We start from the raw sequence: 16,755 nt of genomic DNA on the forward strand, positions 1-16,755 counted from the left end.
AGGAGGGCGGTGGGGCTGCTGCTCACACCTTGTGTTCACTATTCCCCCCCTGCCCCAAGAAATTTAGCAAAACACCAATTGCTGCTTTGTTTTAAAAACAAATAATAAAATGGGGCCCGTTGCCCTTCTCCCATCTTTCACGTCTAGACAGGGTTCATGCCTTCCTCATGCTGCTCCTCTCCTCCTTCTTACAGCAACGTTTCTGCATTTACAAAGGGAGAAGGAAGAAAAGCCTGATTTTGCTTTTCCTTCCCATTTACTTTATCATTAAAGCTGTTGTGGATTTCCCTGGGAAACTCAGCCTGGAGCATCCCAGGACCCGTACATACTTCAGACAAAATCTCCCCACGGTCCCCTCATCTAGTCTCCATTTTGGGGTTCATTACTGTTGTTACGAATATATTTGTGAGGGTGAGGGGAAGGGAAATGAGGTTTTATTTTGTTGGGATTCCTTCTCATCCTTTCCAGTGTTGGGGGGGCAGAGTGTTGATAGCATTTTGCCATGCCACACAGCATAGTGTTATACAAGCAAAGAATTTTGGCTAAAATCCAAAAAACATTACCCAGGAAAAAAGGCAAACTGTGAGTGAGACTCGATCGTTTGTTGTTCTTCTGTGAAAAGACTTGGAAATTGTCGTAGGACAGTTCGAGTTATGATTTTTCCCTTTTTGTTGTTGGGTTTTTTTTTTTTCCCCCATTCATACATGTAACTGTTATTTTTGCAAACAAGACAGTCTTGAATTAGATGAAAAAGTTAATAAACAAAATGGCGACTCCAATATTTAGTAAGATCACCATGACTACCAAGATGGGAGCTGAGCCCTGGAAGAGAAAGAGAAGGAGAGGGGTTAGAAGGTGCGTTGAAAGTCTCTCTCAGGTTGCCTTGTAGCTGGGGTCAGGATCTGCGCTGGGCGGGGGGGGTTACTGCAGAGGAGCAGACCCCAAACAGCCGATTTACACCGATTTACACCCTCCAGCAAATGATCCCAAAGTGTTCGGTAACCCTCGCTGAAGTTTTGCCAGCTGCTGCCTTAGTGAGGAAGGTGTGAATTAAGATTTCCCCCTTAGAGGCGAGCAAACAGCAGAAGCAAGGACTAAACCCAGCTCTGTTGCCTCCGTCCCTGTGATGGAGCTAACCCTTTCATCTAAGCACAACATCCTCCCAAGGCAGCCCTCTGATTCTGCAAAGGCAGACAAAATCCCTCTCCTGTTTCACCAACTGAAATGAACTGGGCTCTGCCGGGAGCCCCTTTGCTCCCTTCTCACACCACCCCATAGCCCAAGGCATTCTTGGGGCCGGCAGCATCCCTGGTAGCACTGTCCCCTTATGCCTGAGTGACAGCAAAGCTGCTGGACTCCTGCTTTTCTGAGCCGCTTCACCACTTACTTCCATCCATTTGTCTCAATAGACACGGATACCCGCAATTCTTGAGCCAGACTTGTTTACTGTCCTGCATTTTCACAAATGCCATATAAGTCCCAATGTGAGATCCGGACCCAGCATCTGCCAAGCAAACACCTGGCCGCACACCTGATTAACACAGCAGTTGCTTATGGACTCCCCTGTGCCATGCGCAAAGGAAATCTGGCCTTAGAAGAATAACTAAAATCAGTTGCTTACCGGGGTGGTCACTGGAAAGGGGGAAAAAAAAAATTATCACTGGATCATGGAGTTGTTTGGGGATGGTTTGGAGGAGTCTTCAAAGGACATCTCCCAATAAACCTGATTGCTTGTACAGGTATCCTGGTAAAGGCAAAAGTCAGGCCAGCACCTGGTGATCTATGTTAATGCCACATTTTGGGAAAGCTCTAATAACCTTTCCTGAGGTTCGTAAGGACCAAATTAAGCTCCCGGAGAGTATGAGGAAGCCATTGCAGCTCCCGGCATCGCAGCTGGGCCATGTCAGACACCCACCAGAGGGTAGGTTGAAGCGCTCCCCGGGAGCATCCACGACTTTCCACTGAGCGCAAAGGCAGCCTGGACAACTTGTGTTGGCCCCGAGGGGGATGTGGCTGTTGGACCCTATTAGCATCCCAGGAACGACCACTCGGCGTTGGGATTGCAGCCAACCCTCCAACGCATCTTTCTGCAGCACACCGGTCAGAAAAACATCCACCCTGCCACCTTCATCCCTGCCATAAAACATTTTCTGTCCTAAAGTGTTAACGTGGCTCGCATCAGGGTGAGCAAGCGTGTGTGCAGGTAGGTGGTAGCTATTTCTCGGAGTAGCTGGTATCCTCGTCTATTCTTGCTGCAACGGAGCTGTGCCAGCTTTAATCGCCTGGAATGGTATAAATGCTTTTCTCTATGCTCCTGTCCTCGGAACAAAGCTCCTGTGGCTGTTGGGTTGGCAGGGGGCAGGGGTGGGCACCCTTTCTAAGCAAATCCTTGTAGCACTCTGCAGAGCTGCTGGAAAAAAATATATGGAAAAAAGCTCCTTGCTGGCCAGAGATCGGTTCTCTTCTGATTCAATTCGCATTTGGGAGTGGGTGGGAGGGAGGATGCTGGAGCTTGCTGGAAAGGCATATTTGTAGCTTAGCAACAGGGTCAAAGGAAGCCAACCAAATGGAGGGATTGCGGAGAGCCTCTCCTGGCAGCCAGGTATCCACGCCTGACTGCTTCCAGCAAATCTCTCCGCCTGCACCACGCAAAGCCTTTCAAAGGCAGAAACCAACCCCCCCGCTGCCACTCCTCTCCCCCCTCCCCGGCCTTGCCGCTGCCAAGCACTGCGATGTGGTGTGTTATTTACATTTGGGGGGGTTTAGCTTCATTTCAAAAGATTATCGGGTTTTACGATTTTTGAGCTCGTGTTAATATAATAACAGATTGCGAGTGATTATCCCTGTCATTGTTTCTGTTGGCAGGGCACCACAGAGACACAAAATGCATTCGGTTCCCTCCTCCTCCCAGCCAGGGGAGGACCGAACTGCTCTCGCTCGTACTTGCCGTAGCCTTGGTCCGCTCGCCGTTTGATTTCCCCTGCCTCTGCTCTGCTCAGACTACTACATCGTTTCAATACCATGAAGGAGGCAAAGTTGTAATACCAGCTGAGGTGAGCCCGGGATAATCTGGAGGCTGCTTTCTTCTCCCTGACAAAAAGGATAGAGCCGGACTGGCTGCCTCTTAATGCCCTGGTGTTGGAGCTTTACCTTCACAAACATGGACACTTTGGGATGGACCTGTTGGACTGACCGAAATCACAACCTTTTGGTACTTGCGTTCAGAGGATGCTGATGGGACGGTGTCCAGGGAGGGAGCACGCCCTTCCTTTATACACCAGTACATCAAAGTCGTGCCCTCATCTAGAAAAATGGGGGGAGTCAACAAACTAAGCAACACGAACCTACCCACTTATATCAGCAGCAACTGGATTCCCGTGCACAAATGTTTTGCTCAGCTCCCCGGTTCACTCCGCACCTATTTCCATCTTGCACCCCCTGTTCAATGCAGAGGCAGGAGAAAATCCTTGCTTTGCCACCGCATCCGTGGGGTCTTCCACATTTGCCAGCAAAAGCATCCCAGAAATGGGATGACGCAGGAGGGGAGGGGTCCCTGCAAACTGAACAGCTCAAATCCGACTGTCTGACAACCTACAAATTCTGCTTCCTTTTTACGGTTCCCTCTTTTTAACATCCTTTTCCCCATGCTAACCCCAACAAAGGCTTTCCACACAGCAATGGCCGGTACGGCTGCCCCCCCGGTGAGATGCCGGCGCATCTCGGCAGCAGCTGGAGTCCTGCCTGTGGCAGCTGGTGGATAAGCAGCTTTGCGACTCTGAAGCTTCTGTTTTAGTTCCAATTACGAATCCCGCTGCACTTCTAAATGCTTATGTCTGGCTTATTTCTAACTTGTAAGGTCTCTGAGCCTTAACCTCTGCTCAGAGGAAAACGCTTGCCCTTCTCCCCTTTGATGGCAAGGATGTCCTGGGATATGTGTCATCTGTTTCTAAGAAGTGATTCCTGCTTAGTGCCCAGGCAGAAGATGAATCACTTTGGGGTTTGTGCTTGGGAAGAGATGTTTTGCCGAGCCCATCCTGGCAACAGGTCAGTGAACTCCCTTTTACTGCAGCTACCGCCAGCGTTTTAGAACTGCCAGCTTTTCCAGCTCTTCACACCACCTGCCAGCCCTCTAACGTGAGTCACCCACTTTTAGAGAGAAGAGACAGAGCCCTTGATTTGCACCTTTGCATGTTGCGTTAGTAGTTCGGCGGTGCTTTGTCTCGTCTTTGGCCTCCTTGAGGCTTGGAGAAGCCCAAAGAAAACCCCGAGGTTTTCTTTGCCTGGCTCCAGGGTGCCAGAAAGCCAGAGGTTGAGCTGATTTTCTGAGCCTGGGGTTTGTGTGTCAAAGACAGCAATCAGCCTGCAAAGCTTTTTTTTTTTTGCTTTGTGGTTTGTTTTTTTTTTTTTTTTTTTAATTTTTTTTTAAAAAAAGCTCCAACACTCTCTTTAACCCTGAAATAGCAGTGCTAAAGCAAGCCGTCAGGAACTGCAGGGATTTGTTTAAACTACCCAGCCTGTCCTTCAGGAGACGGGGCTCCGCTGCGAAACGCCGGGCTGCCTCCCAGCACAGTGCCTGCAAGTCCAGAACCTGCTTTACTGGGAAGCAGATGCCAGTTGGCAGCGTCCTCTCACCCAATTTTAGCTGTCTAAACGTTAGACATCTAGTCTGCGCTAACCATCTAGGCTGTCTGTAGACCAAGTGACGTGAGATGAATTCCACCCAGGAACGGTTACCAGCCTGGCTCCGGGAAAGGAAAAATTAAATCAAGCTCTGGTGCACCAAAGGGTCATCCAGCGTACTGGCTGATGGCAGATTTCATCAGGAAAATGAGGTAGCTCTGGGGCTGGGATTTTTTATTTTGGTTTTTTATAACAAGATCCCTCGACTCCTTCGTAGGAGGAAAACATCTGCCCAGGATGGGCAACGTACCCCAGTATCAGCTAGGCGAAAGGGTCCTTCTGTGGCAACAGCGATGGTCTCCAGGGACTTTTAAGATTTCCTCCAAAGTTTCGAGAGCTGGAACATAGACCCAAACCCATGGAAACACTAAAATGGGAATAAACCCTTGTTATGGCCCAGGAGTAATCACAGTCATCGTAGCTGCAGAACTAACGAGTGAAGGTTTCTTCCAGTCTGGGGGTTTTGGCTCACTGCAGCTCTGCTGGTGGCTGCGGCCGAGCATCCCCATCTCTGCCCCGCCGCCGCCTTTGTTTTGGTCCTTTAACTGTTGTGTAGCAACTCAAGAGCCTTACTGGGAATACAAGGGACAGCTGGTTTACAAATACAATTGTAGCATAATTAATTTAAGCATTAACAATCCATTATTATCTGTTATCGTGGGGTACAAGCTCTGCCTCTCTGCCATGGAAACCATAGTGCAGGTTACCTAGGAATCCCGCTGGGATCTATTAAGTGTAATTACTAAGGACTTGGATCAGCAAAAAATACATATGCATTGTTTTCCAGCCTCAGCACTGCGGAAAGTGCTGAAAACTTAGCAGCTCCGTGACATTTGTGCTGAATTGTCACATAATTGCCAGGAACAGGCTGCTGTGAAACGGTTAAGGAGCATTTAGCAAAAGCAACATAAGGGACTCACTTTGCTTTCTCCCGCGTACTACAGCATCTCCCGTGACTCGAGGAAGGGAGGCCAGGAGATGCCGAATGTGCTTGTGCAAGAGGAACGGGCACTTGATACCAGCTGCAACGGAGAGGGGCGGTACGGAAAAAACCTGCTTCTGCAGAAAAAAGTGGCTCGAGTGAACGCAAGGATTTATCCTAAGAGGGTGTTTCTTAATGAACTGGTTTGTCACCTCTGGTTCGGTCCTCACGTTACAGGTGCCGAGCTGTAGGTTTGCAGCTGTATGTACGTTTTTAAGGTTTTTGGTTCTCATGTGGTCAAAAGCTGGCGTTTGACCCCAACTTTTTCAAAGCTAGAAGATGTGGTGTTGGGCTCAAAACCCTAACATGAATCCAGGATGACAGGAGCGAAGTCAGTGAGGTGCTCTCTTCAGGTACATCAAAGGGCCCCTGAGATTAAAAGGGTTTTAAAAGGACCCTGTCGAGTCAAACATCACATTTCTGTCTGAACATTATTTGCCGCGTGTTGTTACAAGTAATGCCTGCAATGCCTGTACATGAGAGATTAGAGGAAGAACCGTTTCTCATTATTATTTGTTTTAAAAAGAGACAACCCTCAAACCCTTTGCTTTTCCCGTGCATGTGACGGCTCTTCCCGTGCACGCTGCAGCCCCTGCGGCAATGGATGCTCAGACCTGGCTCGGCTCTAGAGGGGTGATGGCAAGCGGGCGTCTGCAGGACTCATCTTCCTCCTTGTTCCCCTGTCGTTATAATTTACACTGGTACGGACAGGCGTACGTGGCACGGCCATTTGAGACTGGGTTTGAGCCTGTTTGGTTGAGATGAGAGAAATAAGGAAAACCCAGACACACCTGTGTTAGGAGACCTGGGGAAGGCTCCTGATAGGGAAAAAAAGAAAAAAATAAATGGAAAAACCTGAAGCAGGAAGACTGAGAGGACCAGAGGGATAAGCCAGAGGGTTTAGTCCCAAGGAGGCTAACCACAAAAAAGTCCCCAGGCTTCTTTCCCAACAGACCGGTCCAAAGACAGACAGATGGGAGCATCTCCGTGCACTGCATCCAGCCCGACGCAGGTGAAGCTTCACAATTCAGACAGCGGGTGCCCGTTGGGACAAAGGAAACAGCCAGCTGTTATTTTGATCTCGTTTTACACTCTTTAGGGCTAAAGGTGCCTAATTTTTCTGAAGACAATGTTCCACCTCGACATCAATCCCTCCAAGAAGAACCCCACAGCTGCTGGAAAAGGGAGCATCCATCACCCGCATCAGCAGGGAAGGGCCATATCTGGGGCAAGTTTCCATGCTCCGTCCCCCCACCCCTTGCTCCATCGAAGCCTGGGCTGCGGTCGCTGCCCGGGTATCCTCCCTCAGCCCCAGCTCCGGTGCACGGCACGCCCCGGCAAAGCCCTGCGCTGGTTGCAGATTGGCTGCCTCCTCCTCGCTTTCCCCAGCGACAGCGAAACCTGCTCAGAATATCTTGATGGAAAATACTCCCCTTGCCCAGCGAGCGAGGGAGGAAGATGCTGCAGCTGCCAGAATCCCTCCCCGCCTCCCCGGCGGGTACCTGGTGGTGACAAAGGGGTCTCTCTGCAATCCCTAAACCCAGCAGATGCCTTGCAAACTCCATTTGCTGCAACTGTTTCCCCTGCTTTGTTTGCAGTAAGCGGCAGTACCGTTGGCAAACAGCTGAGACTGCTGAGATTTTATCCGACAGTATGTGACAACGGAAGAAAATGTCAGGGGTGGCTGGGGTGGGGTTTTTTTTTGGCTGCTGCCCTATCATCGGGCTTTCTCGATGAGATGAGACAGGGGGATTTTAAAGGACCAAGTCTCGAGCCTACTCGCATCTCCAGCGTGCCTTCAGTGAGACCACAACGTGTCCCTAGAAGTCTTCATCTAAATGCCCGTGAATGCTCCTGCTAAATGAGGACAGGAGGATGAATCAGGCTCCGTTCGTGCCTGAACACTGGCCCTTCTTGCAGGCATGCTGAGGCCCTCTGTGCCCAAAACACTTCTTTTCCCTTTTAGAAGCTGCAGATGTTCAGCACCTGCAGAAAAGGAGATGTACCCTTTTTTGTTCCCCCCCAACCCTAAAAATGTGATGTGTTTTGTGCCGATGGATTAAAGGGTTGCCGGCATTTTAGAAAGCCTCTTTCCTTTTCCAGTGTCTCAACAATTCCTTTCTTTCCCATTTTAGATCTTCTCAAAGGCTCGAGGAACCTGTGAAGCATTCAGGCACAGGCTTGAGCTTTGCACCTCGTGGGCCTTTAAGGCCAGAAAGGACGGTGGCGTTCACATAAGTCCCTTAATCCGACAACACCGACACCGGTCCTGGCACGTTGGTTTCCATTTTCATCTGCCGGAGCGATGACAATTGATGTGAGTTTGTTCTGTGCATGCAGGGGTCAGTGCACACAGAGACACAGAAAGATCAGGAGGCTTTAAATGTAATTTTAAAGCGTTTGCATGACTGTAGCGCTGGCTTGATGACCCTGAAACCCCAAAGTCCCCTGATAGCGAACACCAAGCAGTGCTGAATTTCATCAATGTTATTGAGCGGTGGCCTCAAGAAATGACCTTTATAAGAGCAGTTCTCAATTACTGATGTGCAGCCCCAATGAAGGGGAGTTCTGGGAGCCTCTTTTTAAGGGCCTGGCAAAAAATAACCGAGAAGAACAAAGTTCCCATAGCTCATATAACAACCTCTAAGTCTGACTCCTCTACAGAGGTCTGCATCCCCCCCGGGCACACACTGCAAAAGGTTGGACACTAAGGGACCCAATGACCCCCAGCTGGTCCAGCTTTGATTTTAAGACAGAAATCAAGAGCAGTGATCATTTTAAGACCCTGTTTCTGCAAGACCTGCATCCCCACCCCGTTCCCCCGAGCATTGCCAGAGGTGTGCTTGCTCTCGAAGCCGGAGCTGGCCCTCCAAAGCAGAGCCAACCCACCGGGCTCATCGATGGCATGTGTAGAGCTGGTTTATGGCAGATTATTTTTAAAACAAGCTAACCCATGAGAGTGACCTCAGTTCTGCACAGGGATACTCCAGGTAGGGCAAAAATAGCCCTACTCAGCTAAGAGCATCCTTCCCGTGCATTGGCAGGCACCTTTCTGAAATAGCCCAGCTGTCTGGGAGATGAGAAATGCCCTTTTTGGTGAGCAGCTTCACAGATGGCAGTGCTGTGGATCCCAGGGAAGCAGGCTGTCACGCAAGCTGAAACGGCGTGGGCACACACGCGTGCACGCACACGCGTGCGCACAGCCAGCCTTTCCCGGGAGCTGCGGTTCGCCTGTACGCTGGAGGCGAGCTGCTGGGAGTCCGACGGGGATATTGCAGGCTGACATGAGAAATGGGGCTTTGGGGAAGTTGGGGAGCCTTAATTCTGTGTGAAAAGATCTGGGGCATGAGCAGATGCTGTGGTTTTTTTGCTGGACTAAGCATGTGAGTGCCCTGCGTCACTGAGCATGCCGTGGGTTCGGAGACTGTGGGATAAATCCTTCCCCTTTAGCCTTGCCCTCCTCTTCCTCAGGGCAGGATCCTTGATGGCAGGTGCAGGCAAGGTTACGGTGTTAGGCAGGAGGTTGGAACACAAATCACCGCACCTCCCATTCCTCTCCTGCATCTCCTTCCCCTGCTCCTGCCCGACCACCCCATTCCCTGCCAGGCCACTGGAACGAAACCCTGCCAGCACAGTGCAATTCTTGCTAGAACAAATTGTTGCTGGCATTGTAGGTTATTTAAATCCACATATTATCTCTTCCTCTGTATTACGTTAGCTTCCTCCCAAACCTTCGCCATCTGTTCCACCCTCGGTTATGAATGTGAGAAAACTGAACATGCTGCTTCACAGCTACAGCACTTTAAAAGTATGATGTGCATCCTAATGGCTTTTCTGTGCGCCTTTACACGCAGGCTGTGCCCCTCCCTTAGTGCCGGGGATTCACTCGAAATAGCCATTAATGTTCTGTTGCATTAGTGGCTATTTACCTCCAGCGTTGCAGCCCAAGCCCTCCTCCTCGGGGCGGGAGGTTTATGTGTGATGGGTCTGGGGTCTGCCTGCCAGGTGGGAACCTCGGCAGCACATCCAGCTTGGGCTGGGTGGGGACAGACACCGGGACTGCTTGTGCCGGCGATTTCCCCGAGGAACGCCTGGCTCTCAGCGAGGAGAAATGGTGGTTTCATTCCTCCTTCGGGACCCAGGTCTCTCCCAGCTCCCTGCCACCGCCTGAGGTCACGTTAGCAAAGGTGCTGGACCACTTTGCGGGTCCCATAGACTTCAATAGGGTTGATGTCCGCGCAATTACTGCTGCTGCTTTTCCCCTCTGGATGCCTGTCAGGCTCCTAATGCTGCCCGTCGTTTCTCCGGAGCTTCTCGGGCAGCTCCGCTGGCAGGTGAGGACGGCCCGGGCTGACCCCATCTTTCCTCAGGGCTCTGTGCTCAGGGCTGCCTTCACTTGGGGCTCTCTTTTTTTTTTCTCGACTGGCAAGATGTGTCCTACGGTGCAGTCCACCAGCAAACACACTGTTCAGCTCTCCTTAAATGCTGTGTGGGTGCTTTCGAGCCTGCGCCGAAGCTTGCAAGATGAATAGGATGCCAGAAAGCTGCAGGGCTCTGTGTGGGGGGTGATTTATCCACAGTCACAGCAGGGAAACTGTGGCAGAGCTGTAGTTTGGTCCTTCCTGCATCCCGGCTGCTCCCGGGCTGCAGATGTCGGAGCTCCCTCCTCTCTCCCACCCCTTCGCTCTCATCCCTTGGCTGCCGGTGCTGGCAGAGCTGGCGGCCGGAGGAGCAGGGATGCTGTAGGTATGGTAACGGTAATCAGACATTACAGACCGTGATGCCTCTAGCCCAAACTTTTGGTGTGACTGACAAATTTCAGTTTCCTGATCCCTGTCTCCCAAACAACCAAGCATCATCTTCCGCTGCCCTGCCAGGGAGATTTAGCTCCTTTCTTCTGCCAGAGCCTGAAATGTCACCACCTGAGAGCTACAGGTTTTCTCTTTCTCCTGTGTAGGTCTGGCCTGGGCTGTGACATGGGACCCCTCCTGCCCTGCCCTGTCTTGGCACTGACTCGACAAGGGGCAATTTGAAGCGATGGGGGCTCCCCCACCGCTCCCATCAGACCCCCATCACCTCTCCTAGCAATGCCTAGAACGAGGGACGAAGCTGCTCCCGATGGTAAGTCCGGGAATCATCAAAAACCGGGGCTGGAAAGGACCTGAAAAATCCCACAGCTCAGCCTTCTCCCAGGGCAGGTTCAGCTCTGGCCGAGTTGTATCTGAGCTGCCGATGTCCAACGTGGTCTCAGACCACCTCCTCCCTTCCAGTCCCCACGGCCTCCCCACACAATTTATTACGGCCCCCAACTCACTAGGAATGGCGAACGGCTAACCGCTGCCTCTAATGCTTGAATTTAAGCCCCTTAATTCTGTTCATCGAGAACAGATTATTCTCTTCCACTTTGCAGGAGCTGTTTTACGTGTTTGAAGATCGCTCTGTCTCCTCTCCTCCAACCTGAACACCTCCAGCTCTCCCCAGCACCCAGCTGTTAATGCCCAACCTGTCCGTGTCTCTCCCAAAACGAGGAGCCCGGGCCTGGATGTCTCCCAAGGGGTTACCTGCCCAGTCCCACAAGCTATCCTCCTGCTTAGCCAGCATACTTGTGCTCTTCACAGTACAGTGATAGTATCGTTTGACCGTAATCTGCTGTACCCCCTGATCTGCAGGGCTCTAATAGCCCACTGCCTTTGCTGTACTTGCCCGTTGCTTTCCCTGCCCAGGGATCCTCTTGTCTGCAGTTTGCCGAGCCCCTTTTGCATCGCATCCCCCCGCTACGAGCCTTGTACCCCCTTCCCGGCTCAGCAGCATCCCCACCCCCAAACACCTGAGCTGTTCTGCATCGTGCCGATCGCTACGGGAAAAACCTCAGCCCTGCTCAGCTCAGGAGCGCAACCCCTTGGCAATGTCCCCTGCTCCACGACCACGCTTCCCTCCTCCGACCGGGGTCAGGACTCCAGTACAACACGGTGACAAGGCCACTGCTTCGCCAGGCAGTGCCATCACACGGCGGCAGAGTGACGGCGAGCCGCGGCAGGTTGACGCAACGCCCAGCGACCAGGATTTAAGCACCGATGTCACGACAGGATCACACCACGCTCTCGGGCCGGCAGGAAGTTCTGTTGCCGTAACCGAACCACAGAGAAGCATCACCAACACCTTGCCTACTCCTGCAGCTTTTCCACCAGGTGAATACTCAAAATCCCAGCAATAACGGATTTTTATTGCTGATCCCGGGGCTGGGTTGTGAAACGAACTCAAACTGGCTGCTCACATCCTCCTGTGAAAAACCTGCAATTCCCACCAAGATCATCTGCAGAGAAAACCCCACGCCAAGTCCCAGCACACGTCGTCGTGCAGGATGGGAGAAGGGAGGAGGGGGAATTCAAGGCACAAACCCACGATAATTCGGGGGTCGGCTCTGCCGGGAAAGTAACCTCCCCTTCCGTTACCACGACAGCCCAGCACCGGGTTTCTCTCTCCACCAGATTTCAGCACACAATTCCGCCTACTTACCGTACTGGATTTGAGCGCATCCCCATTGTCCTCTTCAGATTCTAGTGCAACAGGTAAAGATTTCTGTGGCGGGGAGAAGGTTAAGTCCCACCTTAGTAGCCGAGGTTCAGCTTTGTCCCCGAATCTCAGGTTTTCCAGTTTCTGCACCGTGGGCTCGGCAGAGGAAGCTGGCCTGAAATTCTCTTTGTTCTGGGACTTAGACCTCAGTCTCTGAACCCCGAAGCCCCGGTCTTCCCCGCGGTGGTCGTCAGCCATGCTCCTGCAGGGTCCCCCTTTGCTGTAGTGTCTTTTTTGGGTGTGAATCTCTTGCATATAAGAATCCATCCTCATGAGGGGCTTCATCTCCATCTCGTAATTGCTCATCTTCTCCTCATCTAGCTCAAGCAGTTTGGAGCTCCCTGAGCTGTGGTTGTGGGACCTGTGGTGGGAAGTCCATGAAACCGTGGCTGGGGAATCTGTCCACCTCTCTCTTTGCTTATGGTTGGAGGCCGAATGTTTGTGTCCTCCGCTCCGACCTCTGTAGTCTTCAGGGATGGATGCTGACCCCAGCTGACCGCTCCGCAGCGTCCCGCTTCTCACACCGCGAGTCCCGCCGACCTTCTCTTCGTTCCAGCTGTTGGGTCGCAAGTAATCCCCGCCGCGTCCCTCCAGCAACATCTGGATCTCCCCACCCCTCTCTTCATCCATCGAAACCTGCCTGGAGAAGTGAGCGCTCTTGTTCCTGCAGGAAGGACCCAGGGGCGGCGTGGAGGAGGGACTGGCAGGGAAGCTCTGCAGGGGGCTGTCATCGGGAGTCAGGTCGGACGGAGTGGTCCCTTTGCGGTACAACTCGGGGCTCTCTTGTTGGAGAGGTGTCCCGGTGGAGAGGACCTCAATGTCATCGCTCGAGTTCTGGCGCTTCGGTCTCTGGCATTCGAGCCCTTTTTGTGTGGTCGTTAAGAGAAAAAAGAGAGGGAGACAGAAATGCAACAGGATTATTTCTATTCTGTGGGCGCCCACCAGGTTTTTCATGTCAAAGAATAGGGCTGAGAGTGTTGGATGACAAGGGAACCGCGAGGCAAGATCAGGACAGCAGTGGTGTAGCACAATAAATAGCTTCTGCTATTAGACCAAGAGGAAAGGCATCGTTGGTTTTACGGTGTAAAACCTGCTGTCACCCCCAGCATCCGCAGAGCCGCGCGGTGTGGGCGGCTGCAGCCCGGCACAGGAGATGCTTTGGCATCAGCTGCCAGTGTTGTCAAGCCAGAGGCATTCTGCACTAAGGTTGTGTTTCTCCACTGCTGATAACCCAAGGGCTACCAACCCTTTTAGAAACCACCCAGCACCACCGTGGCTCTCACTTCCAGCTGATTCAAACAGGGTCAACAGCAGCTGCTCCTTTAGCACCCACAGTTCTCTGCATCCCCTGCCGCTGGCGGGCACCCTGCTTGCTTGGGGCCACGCATGGAGAAGAGTGTGTATGTGTTACAGGTGAAAGGACTTGCGATAGTTCTGCAGCCCCAGGGGTGCAGAGGATGCAGCAGCTCACAGCCTCACTTGAAAGCAGCCCGCGTTGCTCCACGGTACCATTCCTGCCCTGGGCACGCAGTCACTCTAACCCCACCAAGGGGCTTATGTCCCTGTCCATTGACCTTTTTTTTTTTTGGATCCATCTGACCACCTTTTCCCATCGGTTCCCAGTCTGCAAGCATGAGAGGGGAGATATGAGATGCAGCCGGTGGCAGCCCATGGCTCACCCTGTGCCCTGCACTCGTGTATGCCAGGTGCTGTGGGGATGCCCCCCGTGCCCGGCTCACTGCCAACAGCATTCCCACCTCTCCCTGGATGGGAAACACATCGGCTTTGCGGCTGCATGGTGCAGAAGGGGAACCTCACCTCCAAGTTTTCACAGGGCGATGGTCTCATCTGGGCAGATGTGCAAGCCTCCCATTAAGAAAAAAACCCACCAGCCATATAGCGAACGGCTTTCCTGCCCCATATATATGAACAAGGAGGGCATGGACATTTCCCCCCTCGGCTCGCCTTGATGGATGGGATGGAGAGCACACGGGCGGTCGTGCCTCCCTCGTTTAGGCAGGAGCAAGGTAGCTCGTTCAGGGCTACGTGAGTACAATCTACACCGGCATCCTTATTTCATCCTGCCGAACGCACTGTGCTCCCTCGGAGCCCTGAGCACAGCCCAGACAGTGTCTCCCTGGGGACAGGGACTTCAAGAGCGGCCGAGTGTCTTCTGCTGGAGGTGACCAGCTGGCAAGAAACATGTCGCTTCTCCGGACAATTAGAAAAACCTGCATCTTATTAATCATTGATGAAACACCAAATTATTTCAAGGGGGTGCAAGCTAATAGCGGTTAATTCTCATTTTACTCTCGCAAGGCGTAGCTGTTCCCAGCTAAAGCCATGCTAAGTTATGGGAATAATTTGATAAATATATTAACTGCCTAATGCCCCTGAAATGCATCTAATTGCAATTGCTATGGCTAGACAAGAAATGAGTCTCGAAGAGGAAGAACTCAATTTCTTACCAGGGTTTAAAAATAAATGCTCTGAAGCGCCTGCTCTAATCTCTTCACTTCTGCTGAGTAATTTTTCTCTATCGCATCTTCTTGGGAAGCTGCTGCCCCCGGGACGTGCCTTCGCCCGCAGCTATCCCTGCGTCCCACCGCGCCGTGGTCCGGATACATGCGGGGGATGCCGGGAGCATGGGGATGGATGTCCCCATCGAAGCACTTGCAGAGGAGGTAAATAGTAACAAGGCTGCTTGGAAATTTCCTACAGAAGCAATTTCTCAATGGGAAATTGGTTTTCTAACGACTGTCAATTTTTCTTGTATTATTTGCCACAGAAAAACCTTTGTGTTTTGAGACAATACTGAGATAGTTCAGTTGTAGTTTGTTCCTTGTGTCCCTGTTTGTCTGTGGGAGACTGAACCTGCCGGGATTTACCTGGGGCCCTTGAGCAATCCTCGTACTGGTGGGAAATCGTGGTGGAGGAGAAAGGTGGAGTTCACCCCCTCCATTTTCATGCAGAATAACTGGCTCTGGGAAAAAATACAGACTGGTTTTGGGGCTGTTGTTGAGATATTCCCATTCCAGTCACCCTCCAATATCACAGATGGGAAACTGAGGCAGGGAGGGAATAAATGGCTTCATATGAAAAAGCTGGAAAGCCAGCTATGGAAACAGGCTCACCCAAGACTTGGGGTGTCCCTGTTCATCTCAAGCTGGAGGTGCAGGGACTTGAAAGTTTCCCACCAGCTCCAACGACCCCGAAGGCAGTCTCCAACGGCACAACCAGCCACAACCTCGCTACCCCCACTGCTCCTGCCCCTTAGCTCCCACCCCAATCGTCCCTGGTCCCCCAAGCCCCACGACAGAGGCGAGAAAGCCCAGTGATGCTCCAGCATCCTCACCCCAGCGACCCACACCGGGGATCACAAGCACCCTCTCGTCCTAAATCTTCCCCACCCAGACCTGCAACGAGTTGAGCTAATTCTGCCTCTCCTTGGGTTAATTCCCTGAGTTTTACAGCCCCTGGCTGGGGCTCACAGATGAGCAGGGACCAGCGATGCTGGGGCACAGCTGCCCCGCAGGGACGCAGGCGTTTCCTTGCAGAGGTACTCGACAGATGCACGGTGCCGTCTTGCCGGCTTTTGACACCCGAGGATGTGCAACAATTATTCTGAGCTAAAATTAGTTGCGGAACATGTGATGTTCCTGGAAGAACGGTTGTGAGAGCGCGAAGGAGGATGCAGAGCACCAAATCTGGATTTCCAGCAGGATTGAGGCAGCCGTACCCAGCCGCGGCATCTTCAAAGCCAAGCACCTGCCCCCAGGTGCTGCCGTGTCCCTGAGGGCGCACGTATGGGATTCGGGAGCGGTGCTGAAGTCCTGCCTCTGCCACCAACTTGCTGCCATCACCTTGGGGGGGTCATTTAACCGGCACGATCCAGCCCATGGCCAGGGGCGTCCGGCAGAGCCGGGAGGCTCAACCGCAGCGAGCGTGATGGGGATGTGGCAGACAGAGATGGAAAACCACAGGGGAGAGGGTGATGCAGGGTACCGAGCAAGGATATTTTTGTTTTTCCCAGGTAAAGACCTTGTGGCACTGCTGTGGGGTGCCTGGGGTTGCTGGAGCCGGAGCCTGCAGGTCTGGAGTCTGTGTCTGTTCAAACAGGGGCTATGCTGCAGTGCTGAGCTGGGCCAGGATGCGTGCGGGGCTGACGGCGAGGTGGGCGTGAAACCCCTTGTGATGCTGTGTCGGTGAGTGGCACACAGCACTCGCAAAACCTTGCAAGGTGGGCACATCCAGCACCCACAGCGCTGTGCGGGGTGGGTGGTATAAGGCACCCACGACACTTGGCAAGGAGCACATCCAGCACCCACGATGCTGTGCAAGGCGGGGGGGGGGCACATCCAGCACCCATGATGCTGAGCAAGGTGGGGTGGCATGCAGCACCTGCAGCACCGTGCAAGGTGGGCACATCCAGCCCTTGCAAGGCCGTGCGGTGCGGCAGCAGCTCACCCCATCCCTGCTACATCAACCCCCCAACCAGGCCCCCCCCCGGCCCTTTGCAG

General features: G+C 52.6%; 1 protein-coding gene across 1 annotated transcript in view; it reads right to left on the bottom strand.

Annotated features, from left to right (window-relative positions):
- Window positions 1-666: 666 nt before the first annotated feature.
- The window catches only part of LOC104165454 (junctophilin-3-like), a 19,220-nt gene continuing 3,131 nt past the window's right edge, over window positions 667-16,755 (bottom strand). The window contains exons 3-4 of the mRNA XM_009705095.1: window positions 12,179-13,098; window positions 667-822 (exon numbers count right to left, since the gene is read on the bottom strand). Coding sequence (XP_009703397.1) covers window positions 742-822; window positions 12,179-13,098 — 1,001 coding nt within the window. The 3' untranslated portion in view covers window positions 667-741. The remainder of the gene's footprint in view (window positions 823-12,178; window positions 13,099-16,755) is intronic.

The sequence above is a fragment of the Cariama cristata genome, unplaced genomic scaffold (assembly GCF_000690535.1).
Source record: "Cariama cristata isolate BGI_N322 unplaced genomic scaffold, ASM69053v1 scaffold22767, whole genome shotgun sequence".
Taxonomy (NCBI): Eukaryota; Metazoa; Chordata; class Aves; order Cariamiformes; family Cariamidae; genus Cariama; species Cariama cristata.